The 13859-nt window shown below is 49.4% G+C and overlaps 1 protein-coding gene across 2 annotated transcripts in view; it reads right to left on the bottom strand.

Moving 5' to 3' along the window:
* Window positions 1–13859, bottom strand: part of RGP1 (RGP1 partner of RAB6A GEF complex) — a 163934-nt gene that overhangs the window by 117614 nt on the left and 32461 nt on the right. For both annotated transcript variants that reach the window (XM_085627710.1, XM_085627712.1), the window contains one exon: window positions 5392–5528. In XM_085627710.1, the coding sequence (XP_085483836.1) occupies window positions 5392–5528 (137 nt within the window). The remainder of the gene's footprint in view (window positions 1–5391; window positions 5529–13859) is intronic.

Below are 13859 nucleotides of genomic sequence, written 5' to 3'. Positions count from 1 at the left end.
GGGAGGGACAGGTCTTCTGTTCTTGTCGGAACTGTTCCTGGGTGGGCCCCCCTTCTTGACGCCACTGAGCCAGGTTGGGAAGGTCCTGGGGCTGAGTGAGCCCTTCGGGGGTTGGCTCGGGGGGTCGGTATGGTCGGTGTCCTCTACTGGAGCGATCGGGGGAGGAGGTGCTGGCCATTCTGGTTCTTCTGGTCGGGGGATGGCCCGGGCGGCCATGGACCGGGTGGTTACGCACGCCCAGTCCGGGAGGCCCAGCATCCCCAGGTGCTCTCTTCTTTCTACGGCGGCCCACGGGGAACTCTCAAGATCATTCCCCAGGAGACAGTCCACGGGGGCATCATCTCGGACCGTCACCTTCAACATGCCGGAGACTCCTCCCCATTCGAAGGGGACGCAGGCCATCCGACATAGACTCTCCGAATTGTCGGCTGAACGGACGGGGCAGAGAATGTTCGGCAGGATCTGCTCTGGTTTTACCAGGTGACAGCGGACGGCCGTCACACTGGCCCCCGTGTCACGTAGTGCTTCGGCCCGGCGTCCATTAATGTTCACCCACTGACTATATTTTCTGGTGTTGGCGGGTAGGGGAGCCCGCGGGACCAGGTCTCTTCCCCCTAGGCACGCTAGAACCATGGCGGCCGGTTCCCACTCTTGTTGACCCTGCTCGTATTCTTCCTGTTCTTCGGAGATTTGTTCTCCCCCCAGGGCGGCGGCAGCTACCTGGCAGTGTCTCGGAGTTTGATTCTGTGGACAGTTCGGGTCATTGGCGTAGTGGCCGACTCGCTGGCATCGGTGACACGTGACATTGGCTCGAAGCTCCGCGCGCATCGGGGGGTTGCCCCGGCTGGCCGGGGGCGGGGTGCTGGCAGCGGGAGCGGCCGGGACGGTGTCTCTTCCTCGTCCCTGGCCTCCTCCTCCTCCTCGGGGACGGTGCTGACCTTGGTTGTTCCGGTTCTGTTCGTGCGGCCCTCTCCGGCCCACTCGGGTGCTTTCCCACCGGTCAGCTTTGGCGGCGAGTTGCCGTGGGTCAGTCAATTTACTGTCGAGGAGGTGCTGCCTGAGCTCGACGAAGCAGTTGTTAGAGAGGTGCTCCCACACCATGAGATTAAAAAGTTGCTCGTAGGTCGTTACGTGGCTTCCCTTGATCCAACCCTCGAAGGCTCGGCTGAAATAGTTGACACATTTCGGGTGTGAGCCCATATCGGGTGAGGAGGGCAGCCTTCATGTGGTCATAGGATGACATCAGGTGGTCTGGGAGCTGTAACAGGGCATCGCGGCCTTCATTGACGAACCTCCCCCATAGACCGGCTCCCCAGTCACTTCGATCGATCCGGTGGGAGGTCATGGCGATCTCGTAGGCCTTGAACCACTGTTGTATGTCGTCTTCTCGGACATACTCTCGAACGATATCCTTGGGGATGTGGACTTTCTTTTCTGTCGCTCCCGGGGTGCGCGGTCGCTCGGGCACCTCCAGTTCTTTGTTCTGCTTCCGTAGGTCTATTTCTGCCAGTTTGCGCTCGTGTTCGTATGCTAATCTCTTTTCTTCGAGCTCTCTCTGCCTCTGTTTCTCTTCCCGTTCTTCTCGGAGCCGCAGATGCTCTAGGTTCAGTTTTTGTTCGGCTAATTTTAGTTCACCGTCCATTTTGAGCCGTGCCATTTCTAACTCATGTAGTCTGTTTTTTTCTCTCTCTTGGATCTCTTCCTGCGAGAGGCCCGTTCTTCGCTCTTCGGGAGCCGTGGTGTTCCTCTCTGATGCTGCAATGTTTTGGTCCGGGGATCTGGCGGGCCCAGTTTCTGCCCACGACTCAATGGCGTGCTTGAAATCGTCTTTGGTACTCAGGCCGGTGGTAGCAATGCCTAGTTCAATGCAGAATTGTTTCAATTCACGATGGCTGTACTCTTCCAATTTCTCCATCTGGAATCTCTCGGTGGATCCGCTCTCTTTGGTTGACATTGTGGTTTTGTCGTGGGGTGAGCTACTCTCTGTACGATTACGCGTTGATCCGCTGGCCACCAATGTTAGACGGACCGGGAGGGTCGGCCGAGGACAAGGGGAGAGGTCTCCGGGGAGAGCCGTCTCCAGCGATCGTACAGACGAGTAACTTCCCCCCCACAGATGTACACCACACAAAGATAGGTTTTAACGTTATTTATAAGCAATCTTTAGGTACGATAGAGTGGTACAAGGAGGTCAGGACTCAGGGGGTCCCCTCGATTCTAGTCTCTTGGTGGGGAAAGGGGGTAGCGGGACAGTCTTGTTACCAATCTGGTAGATGCGATGAAGTGATGGATAGCTCACAATCCTCGAGCTCGGTGTTCTAGTTGGACGGGCCGCGGCAGCGCCAGCAGGTCCCGGTGAAGGTGGTCGTTACACGGTCCGCGGCAGCGCCAGCAGGTCCCGATGAAGGTGGTGGTTACAACGGGCCGCGGCAGCGCCAGCAGGTCCCAACGAAGGTGGTAGGTACAACGGTCCGCGGCAGCGCCAGCAGGTCCCGACGAGGATGGAGGATGCAGAAGGCCGCGGCAGCGCCAGCAGGCAGAGTGATAGTTCACAAGGCAGGGCTACGGCAGCGCCGGTAGTCCGTCAAGGATGAGTTCTTCTCGGTGTCTCTCGACTCCAGGATACAACTGCCTTCCTGCTCTGGAGCTGCCCCAGTTATAGGTCTGGCGCCCTTTGATGTCCGGACCCTCGCACTTGGAGGTCGGGAGGTCCGGGGTGAGGGAGTCCAGACACCCAGCAGGGGGGTGGAGCCAGCGCCCGGGGGAGTTGGGGGGTGATCGGCACCTGGCGGGGGAGAGCCATCGACACCTCTTTCTCCCATCGACCTGCCAAGTAGTCCGTTCACCTCCTGGGTGGATGGTGGTGCCGGGATGTCGGGGCCTGGCCAGGCCCAGGGTTAGGGTCGAGCTGAGGCCACGCGGCCTCGTGGTGCAGTGTCCAAGATGGCGGCCGGGCCGGGCGAGGGAGCCGGTAGTGGTTCGGCCCCATGATACAGAGATGTCCGGGGGCAGGAGTCCCGTCTGGAGACGGGGTGCGGGTTTCGGTGGGTAACATCTGGAGGGCCGGGGCTCGGGCCCTGTCATGCGGGGAGGGAGCAAGCCCTTCATGTGGCCTGTCCAACATAGGGCAAGTATGAATGGCTCTATATATAGGGCAAATAACAGGGGTGAAAGAGGGCACCCCTGACGGGTACCGCAAGACACCGAGAAAATAGATGCCGTCAAGCCTGAATATGCCAGTTTGGCACAGGGCTGGCCATACGGAGCTTGTACCCACTTCTTAAATTGACTCCTAATCCCGAAAACTATGAGTGTTTCCCAAAGGCAACCCCACCCCACTCAGTCGAACGCTTGCGCAGCATCTAATAAGATCATACCGAGTGGGGTCGGTTCTATATTAGCCACATCGAAAGCGGTCACTGCCATGTTGATGTGGGCGGTAGTATCTCTATTTTGGATGACCCCGTGTTGTTGAGGAGAGACTAAGCTGGGCATGACAGGGGCAAGCCGATTTGCTAATACTTTTGCAAAAATCTTTGCGTCACTATTTATGAGTGAAATTGGTCTATACGACCCGCACTCATCTGCTGTTTTATCCTTTTTTTAAAAGAAAACTATTTGTGTAATGTTCCATGATTCAGGAACTTTCCCACTTGCCCCAAAAGACCCTATCATCGGACTAAAACGCAGCATTAAAACATCCTTAAAAATGTTATAAAATTCCAGAGGTATGTAATCCTCACCCACTGCCTTGCCTGATGGTAAAGCCCTAATTGCCATCTCTATCTCTTCCCTCGAAATCTTTGCATCTAAGGACTCAGCTGTCTCATTACCCACTCTTGGCAAGGAGCACCTCAGGATATAATTGAGAATATCTGCCTGTCGTGGTTGTATCGTAGACGTATATAGTGCTTGATAGTATCTAGCAGACTGCTCTAGGATCCGTTGTGGATGCTCTTAGAGTCTGCCAGTGGACCCCCTGATAGCTATGATATGGGCCTTGGCTCTGTCATCAGCTACTTTGTAGGCAAGGATTTTCCAGATTTTCTCCCTATATTTGTATTGTGACTGACGATATTTATTATATTTAACCATACTCCTCCCTTTGAGTGTTTTCAACCTCAATCTAAGATTAATTACCTCAAACCCCAGCTGTTCCGAATCACCAGCCCCCTTTGAGACAGCCTCAGTGCGTAGATCTTCTGCAGTGCATATTGCTGAAGTTGTCTCTTTTCTCTTTAACTGCCTGTCTGTCAGATTTATTTTGACACCAAATATACTGTTGAGTATGCCCCCTATTAACTGCCTTGCATGTATCCCAGACCACGATAGAAGCTAACCCTGTATTCTCCTTAAAAAAACTTTCGATTTGGTCCGAGTCCTGGCTACATATTCCGCATCCAATAAAAGGTACCTAGGGAATGTAAATGATCTAGGTGGCCTATTCTCTTCGAAGATCTTAAAAGTAAGAAGAATAGGATTATGATCCGATGTAACTTTCGGCCATATATCTATTTCTGATGACCATAAAATGCGTTCAGATACCCAAGCCATATCAATTCTAGAGTATGATTTATGTGGGGCAGAAAAATATGTATACCACGGCATATTTGGGTGCAATGTTCTCCAAGCATCTCTAATGACCTGTAGCCGAACTAGTTCCTGTATTGCCATATGTGTCCTATCTCACACCCCTAGTGTTCCAAACAGGTTTTTTTTTTTTACTGTTCACCCTCGGCACAGGGCTATTATGAAATGGAGGACATCTGACCCTATGAGACTATGCCAAAGCTGGCCCTTCTTGGTTATTCCCGGGCCACAAAGAGACAAGAACTCAGACAGCATCAACCTCCATGTCAAGAAACAAGATGTGCGGGGTTCGGGCTCTAATGTGAGTTTATAAACTGGTTTCTAGAGGGAAACACTTTCTGTAGGTACCCAGCCTGATGCCGCAGCTCAACCATGCACACTCGTCGCCTCCATTAACAGGAAGCGTCTCCTTCCATCTTCAACAAACCTGCAACGGTCTTAAAGTGGGGCAGATACTCATTCATTCCCAAAACGCAGATACACAATGAAAGAGCGGTGACCTTATTCTCAACCCAAACACCAGGCAGGCAGGCAGGCAGGCAGGCAGGCAGGCAGACAGACAGACAGACAGACAGACAGACAGGCAGGCAGGCAGACAGACAGACAGACAGTCGCAACGCCTCGCACAATGCTCTTTTCCTTCTGCTCATGGGACCCTCTGAGGACATCTGAAGACAGGAACCATGGGCAGGGCTCACTGCACGGAAGGTAAAGAGTCCGCTGGAGGCCAGGAAAAGCTCGAGAGAGGAGGAGACACAAAACAGAGAAAAAAAGGAAAAGGAGAAAAAAGTGAGTGTTTACCTCGGTTTGGGACAAAGACAGTCTCGTTCTCAGCCTGCACGTCATGCTTCGTATTCTCAGAAGGGGGCAGCACCACCCGGTTCTCGCTGGCATGAAACTGGCAGTGAATCTGGGCACTGGCCCATGCCAAGATCTCACTGCAAAGAACAATGGAGAGTGTGAGTGTCCCAGTGCTGGTACCACAGGTCCAAAGGGACTTCTGGACCTCAGCCTTCTCCTATGTGACAGTAACCACCGTATCTTGGATTCACCGGCTTTCCCAATCACACACCGATGCAGTTTTGCCAATAACATGCTTTCCCAAATGCAGAAATGACATGCACATAGCTTACTCACAATTATGGTCCATGTCATAGCTTGAGGAGAATAGAGGGAGAGAGAGCAGGTGTGTTCTAGAATATTCATACATGTATTAAGCAGTACGTTCCTACTTAAAGATGCAGGCTATGAAATAAAACATCGAGATACCACTTGTAAATGAGAAGTGGCCCAAAGTCCCCCGTCAGGAGCCACATCTGACCCTTTGGAAGGGCAGACACCTACTTTTGCTCAGAAGCAGAAGAATGCACGTCACACACATGCAGAGGCAGATATGGGACATGCGTGCATCAAAGGCATCTTGTTAGGGCGTTGAAAACGTATCCTACACTTTGCAACATCTTCTTAAAGCGATGGACAACACATGTGAAACGGCATCTCCAGTGAGGCCATTCTTTTCTGCTGTCACGGGGAGGAGGAGGGGGAGGGGATACTAGCTTAAGTATTGAACTCAAACTGGCTGGTTTATGTGTAAACCAGACAAACATCCCACAAGAAAGAAGCCTAAATCAAAAGGTCACAGCCCAGTGGATCCAGAGACATTTGAAGTTTATTTGATCCATTCATCTGGCAAAATGCAGTTGCAAAGACGCTGAGCTGCTTTCTGAACTGGAACGGCCTAGTTAGCTGCTTCCCGCTAATAGTCAAAGCTTTAAAATGACTTCGACATTTCAACGAGCTTGCAGGAGTAGATCTTTTCTGTATTTCACGTGACGGCAACAATGCCAGAGGACAACAATGTCCCCACGAAGACACTGACTCAGCCAACCTAGGAAGCAGCCTTTTCAGAATACCACTCATGTGCTCCACACTAGGCTGCCAAACAAGTTCAACAAGCATTGGCATAGCCAATAGGTCTCGCCTTTGGGACCTTATAAGTGTTTAGCTATGCAACAGTTACATAACTAAATACTTATAAGGTTCCAAAAGCGAGACCTATTGGCTATGCAAAGCGGCCGCGAAAGTGATCGCAATCTCGATCAAACATCAAAGCGGCCGTGAAAGTAATCGCAGTAAAGCGCAGCGCGCGCGCCCGTGTACATGCACTGTAGCTCCAGGCTGGCCTGGTAGCACTTCTTGGAGCCCTCTCAACAAGCATTGGCATAGCCAATAGGTCTCGCTTTTGGTATACTTATAAGTATTTAGTTATGCAGCACAATATCCTATAACTGTTGCATGGCTAAACACTTATAAGGTCCCAAAGGCGAGACCTATTGGCTATGCCAATGCTTGTTTATTTTGAGTGTGTACTTACACAGACCTCGTTCCAGGATGCCAAGCAGAGCTTTGCTTGGATGACAGCAGTATGTGCTTTCTCAAGCTTGAGACCAGGGCAGCACGCGGCCTTTTGGAAGAGGAGAAAGTGTGTAGGGGAAGGACTCAAATACAGATTGGGAAGCAGCAACGAAGGAGACCTTAGAGCAGAGGTCTTCAAACTTTTGTATGTTGAGCCCCCCTAGCTGAATTTTTTTAGATGTTGGGCCCCCCCCACCACCTGAAAGAAATTTCTGTAATCGACTGCCACGTGCATATTCCAGGCATATCCAGCAATTAATGTTCAATACAATAAGAGTGTTTAGTAAACTGCAGGTTTGTGAGTGGGTGTGGTGAAATGACAGAGGCTTATTACACAGCTCAAAACTAAGCCTGGGCAAAGCACTACGCTACGCTCGCGTAGTTTGCGAAGTTCGCGCTACTTCGCACTACGCGAACTGCACGTAGCACAGTGCGAACACGCGTAGCGTAGTGTTGCGTAGTGCTGCGGTCATTTTTTGCTTGCTCGCGGTCCTCAACGTCAAGTTGGCGACCGCGAGCAAGCAAATTTACATCCCGGCGAGACTTTTTCCTTGTTCGCGATCAGCAACATCAAGTTGGCGATCGCGAAAATGGAAAATAAACCTCCCGGCGAGATTCCCAACGTGAGGAGGTCAGGTTTCTCATTGCGAGTGGTCGCGTATGCTCGCGACCGCTCGCGATGAGAAACTACCAGTTCGCGTTGAGAAAGCTGCGCTCGAGTAAAAATCTACTCGAGCAGCAGAAAACTACAGCTCGCACTGTGCAAGATGCCATTTTCAATGATTGCACAGGGCCGGTTCCTTGCCCGCACTGTGCAATCATTGAAAACGACATCTGGCACAGTGCGAACAAGGTACTACGCAGTTCGCGAAGTGCTACGCGTAGCTCGCGTAGTGCGAACTGCACTTTGCGTAGCTTCGCGAAGTGCTACTTCGTGAACTACGCCCAGGGTTACTCAAAACACCACTTTTCAAGATAAAATGTGCGCAGATTGTTTTTACTAGGATGCTTTGTTTTACACATGACATAGATTGATATTAACACCCTCAACATAAATGTGACAAGATGTGCCTGAGACGATCAGTCTGTGGATGGATTTTTGCTACTGCCATCCTGAGATTGTGCTCCACATCCAGTCTTGAACGGTACTAAGGATTTAACACCGCAAGTGCTGAAAACTCAATCTCACATAAATAGGACGAGCTGAAAGGCAAGAGAGTTTTCATAGCAGTTTCTCCCAAAGCTGAATATTCTGCAGACATTATTCAGCCAAGACAGGGACTGTAAGGGAGACAGTGTTAGATTTTTCGAGCACGCCCTAGCTCAGAGCTCATACACGAGAAACAATTCTTCTCTAGAAATCATTAACAAACATTTTAGAGAGCATTATAATGGGATAATTGCTCACCAACCAGTTATGGATCCGAAAACAGTTGAAAGTCCACAGAGAGGGCGTTGAACGAACATCTAATTGAGAATTCCTAAGTAGTACGATAAGAAGCTTGCCTGAAGCAGTGGGAGTTTAGGACACGCCGGGCTTATGTTTGAAAAAAATAGAACTAATAATAAATTAATGATGTTGTCTATTTTACTTCAGGGTAATGTTGTCTGGCAGACTTTGTGATGGCATGGACATGTTAGTAATTTTGGGTGCCCTGGGCCAAAACTATTTTGGGGGCCCATGTTCAGTACAGCTTTGAGTTTAAATGATTTACTTTCAGCTCTGCCTTACCCTCTTTAGCCAGGCTACTTACGGTGCACAGGCACTGTAGTCGAAATTATAAAAGCGTTTACATCTAATATTCAGAGATAGTGATGTGTTTTCACTGTTGTAACAAAGCAGCAGCCCACTAATTTTATAGCGAATAATATCTGTGATATCCTCCGATTTCTCATGTGTGAGGACTCGCTTGGAGCTAACTTTTTTGTGGTTGTTGCATGAAACAAACACATTTCTCTGCAAATAGTAATAGACTCCCTCACATCAATCACATTAAAAAGAGATTAAACAAAACAGTATTTGCAAGAATCTGTTTAGGAATTATTCCAGGCCATCCGGGCAAAAACAGAACTGTCTCTATCAAGGAGCCCCTGGAAGGTTGGATTGCAGAGCATTTAGATGTCTCCTTTTGTAATTTAGGACGAAAACCTTGATGGGGCACGACATGCCCATACTTGTGTACAGGGGTGAGTGAGGTGACCATATGAATTTGGGTGCGCATGTTGGTGCAGAGTGGGACGAATGAATGTATGGTTAGTGATGGGATTATTTGAGTGAGATTGCAGATTGAGCAGTGAGGGGAACAGTTGAGTGAAGTGTCACAAGTGCAGGTTGAGTAGTGTGCTCGTGTGCAGGGTGAGGTACAGGGTGAACAGCGCAAGTGCATTGTGAGTGCAGAGTGATCACTGTGAGTGGAGGGTAAATGGGTCAATGGTGTGAGTGCATGGTGATCAGTGTGAGTGCATGGTGATCAGTGTGAGTGCATGGTGATCAGTGTGAGTGCATGGTGATCAGTGTGAGCGCATGGTGATCAGTGTGAGCGCATGGTGATCAGTGTGAGCGCATGGTGATCAGTGTGAGCGCATGGTGATCAGTGTGAGCGCATGGTGATCGGTGTGAGCGCATGGTGATCAGTGTGAGCGCATGGTGATCAGTGTGAGCGCATTGTGATCGCTGTGAGTGCAGAGTGATCACTGTGAGTGGAGGGTAAGTGGGTGAATGGTGTGAGTGCATGGGGATCAGCGTGAGTGCAGGGTGAGGGTGAAAGTGAAGGGCAAGAATGAGGAGCGAGATGTCTGAATGCAGGGTGCAATCCCAGACACTTAAAGTAACTCAGCATGTTATTGACGCCAGCGTAGGGTTTCAAATGTGTTAAACTATTGTTATTATGGCAGTAACCCGGGATCAGGGTGGAGGAAATAAATAATGTGCTGATCCCTCAACAAACTTCCAGTCTTCTGATTAGAGTTGCCAGCTCATTATTTTGATGTCACAGATGGTATAAAAATAAGCAGTCACCTAAAGCCGTATTTTCAGCACTTGTCTGTGTATACTTTGAACAGCAAATATAAATAGAAAGAACTTTTAATTGTGTTCTATGGCTGCCTGAATGATCCATGACTGATAATAAAAGGGAACAAAGACAGAAAAGTCACATTACAAATGAAGACATACTACTTTATTTATAACCATATTTAGTGTCAAGACAAGCAATTTGCATGCTGTTTAAACAACACATGGCTGGCTGGCATTTTGTGCGCCTGCCTGTGTAATTTTAAAAGAAACTTTCAGGGATGTTTTAAGGATTTTGAGGGCCCTGGGCCAAATGTATTTTGGGGACCCAGTTCGGACCAGCTTTGATTTTATGATCCAGTCTCAGCTTTTTCATGCCTTCTTTGGTCAAATACTAAATGTGTGTACATATGATATTCAGGGATAGTGATGTGTGTTTTCAGTATGTAACACAACAGCACTTCACTAATATCACTGCAAATAATCTCTGTCACACCCTCCCATTTCTCATAAGTGAGATCCTGTATTGATCTAAATAACTTTTTATATGGATCTTACATGACGCATAAACAACTTTTGGCTGCAAAATGTCTGTAATAGACTCTTCTTACACATTAAAAATGAATGATAGAAAAACGCTATTTACAATATTGTGTTTCAAAAAAATGTCAAGGTCATGAGGGCAAGACTCTGTAGAACAGAGCTGGCTCTTTCAGCACCCCCTCCCCCCCACCTGCTTTAAAAGGCTGGGATCGTAAGGAAAGATTAGAGAGGAGTGCGTGCCCCCCCTGAGATGGCGTTGCGCCCCCCCAGGGGGGCGCGCCCCACAGATTGAAGATCTCTGCCTTAGAGGTATACAAAAAGCTTTTGTGACCTACTGGCAGTGCCAATGGCTTTTAGCAAGACTGCCAAACATCTGCGCTGTGGTAACATGATGCCGTGCAGCATGGTAAAAGTTATTTTGTATTCTTTTATTTATTTTTTATGGAGGTTTTTTTTATTTCTTTTTAGTTACTGATCCTAGTAGGTTCGTTAAAAAATCCGAAATAAAATGTGCGTTTTTTAAAGTCTGCTGGAGGAGTGAGCGGAGACAGCCTGTGATACATGTTAGAATGGCGAAGGAACACGGGGATGTTGGGGGGCATGGAAGGATCACTGCAGCAACACGGGAGGGTTGGGACGGCAGGAGCTAAGGCAACGCAGGATTTGGGAAGCAAGAGAGAGAGCGCTGGGAATCCATGGCGAGATACACACAGGTGAGTGAATGCAAAAGGAAGGGGAGCAGCAGTCGTGCAACAGAGAGTGACACAGAGGGGGGGGTGGAGACATTCAGGCTGGCAAATGGTGTTCACTTTCGCGGCCGCTTTGATGTTCTCAGTGGCCGCGCGGCTCACTGAGAACATCAAAGCGGCCGCGAAATGATCACACAGGCTGCCAAATGGTGCGCGCGCCCGGCGCACATGCACTGTATTTGGAGGCCTGAAAGCACTAGTTTGCACTTCCAAATCCCCCGTTTACAAAAGCTCTCGCGAGAGCAGCGCTAAAGCGCTGGCTCAGGCGAGACCTAAAAAGTCTCCTCGACCAGCGCATGCGCTGGGTCAGGCGAGACCTAAAAACTAACTGCAAAAGAGAAAGTCATCTATTGAGGGGTGGCGCCTCCTAAGGCTTCTGATTTTAGTTTTGGACCACCACACGCTCTTCTCACCATAGCTAACTTACTCCACAGCACACAGACCCTCGCCCTTGTTGGATTAGAGAGCATTGCTTCGGCTCCTCCTGTATTCTAGTAATATCTATTGCTAATATCGCACAAAATGTGCAGCAACACCACATAAGGTTTCCATGTAACGCAACAGCAATAAAGACATGTAGGTGTGGCTCTTTTAGTTCACATTTTAATCCTTCATAATATCATATGTGACTTACTTGCATGTCAGTATACACAGTCCTCCGTGCAACGTGCATGCCTGCGTGGATCTCTGCCCTCGTCCTACAAACGACACTAATCTGTCACTTGCATGTCAGTATACACAGTCCTCTGTGCAACGTGCATGCCTGCGAGGAGCACCGCCCTCCTACACAAGTCACTAACCTGTCACTTGCATGTCAGTATACACAGTCCTCTGTACAACGTGCATGCCTGTTAGGAGCACTGCCCTCCTACACAGGACAATCATCTGTCACTTGCATGTCAGTATACACAGTCCTCTGTACAACGTACATGCCTGCGAGGAGCACTGCCCTCCTACACAAGTCACTAATCTGTCACTTGCATGTCAGTATACACAGTCCTCTGTGCAACGTGCATGCCTGCGAGGAGCACTGCCCTACACAAAACAATAATCTGTCACTTGCATGTCAGTATACACAGTCCTCTGTGCAACGTGCATGCCTGCGAGGAGTACTGCCCTCCTCCTACACAAGACATTAATCTGTCACTTGCATGTCAGTATACACAGTCCTCTGTGCAACATGCATGCCTGCGAGGCGCACTGCGCTCGTCCTACACAAGTCACTAATCTGTCACTTGCATGTCTGCATACACAGTCCCCTGTACAACATGCATGCCTGCGAGGAGCACTGCCCTCCTCCTACACAAGACATTAATCTGACACTTGCATGTCAGTATACACAGTCCTCTGTGCAACATGCATGCCTGCGAGGAGCACTGCCCTCCTACACAAGTCACTAATCTGTCACTTGCATGTCAGTATACACAGTCCTCTGTGCAACGTGCATGCCTGCGAGAAGCACTGCCCTCCTCCTACACAAGACAATAATCTGTCACTTGCATGTCAGTATACACAGTCCTCTGTGAAACGTGCATGCCTGCGAGGAGCACTGCCCTCCTCCTACACAAGACACTAATCTGTCACACTTGCATTTCAGTATACACAGTCCTCTGTACAACGTGCATGCCTGCGAGGAGCACTGCCCTCCTACACAAGACAATCATCTGTCACTTGCATGTCAGTATACACAGTCCTCTGTGCAACGTGCATGCCTGCGAGGAGCACTGCCCACCTACACAAGACAATAATCTGTCACTTGCATGTCAGTATACACAGTCCTCTGTACAACGTGCATGCCTGCGAGGAGTACTGCCCTCCTCCTACACAAGACAATAATCTGTCACACTTGCATTTCAGTATACACAGTCCTCTGTGCAACATGCATGCCAGCGAGGAGCACTGCCCTCCTACACAAGACACTATCTGTCACTTGCATGTCCGCATACACAGTCCTCTGTACAACATGCAGGTTTGCGTGTAGAACTGCTTTACTACACAAAACATTAATCTGTCACTTGCATGTCCACAAACAGTCCTCTGTACAACGTGCATGCCTGCGAGGAGCACTGCCCTCCTCATTCACAAGTCACTAATCTATCACACTTGCATGTCCACATACAGTCCTCTGTACAACATGCATGCCTGTGTGGATCACTGCCCTCCTCCTACACAAATTACTTATCTGTCACTTGCAGGTATGTATACACAGTCCACTGCATAACGTGCATGCCTGCGTAGCGCACTGCTGTCCTACATAAGACACTAATCTGTCACACATGCATATCTTTATGGAAGAACTTGCAACTATATAAATCGCAGTTCTCTGCCTGACGTGTGTGTTTGAATGGCACAGAACCTTCCAGCAAAAGGCACTACCCAGCCTTGCGTACTTGTCTCCGTGCCACAGCTCCCTCCTACAAAGGGCGCGTTTCCATCCTCACAAGCATGGCACAGCTCCCTCCTGCAGAGGGCACATCCTCCTCATAAGCACGGCACAGCTCCCTCCTACAAAGGGCGCGCTATCATCCTCACAAGCATGGCACAGCTCC

This window comes from Triturus cristatus, chromosome 2_1 (genome assembly GCF_964204655.1).
Source record: "Triturus cristatus chromosome 2_1, aTriCri1.1, whole genome shotgun sequence".
Classification (NCBI taxonomy): domain Eukaryota; kingdom Metazoa; phylum Chordata; class Amphibia; order Caudata; family Salamandridae; genus Triturus; species Triturus cristatus.
Note: the sequence above shows the minus strand (reverse complement) of the source record. Positions and strands in the feature narration are given on the sequence as shown.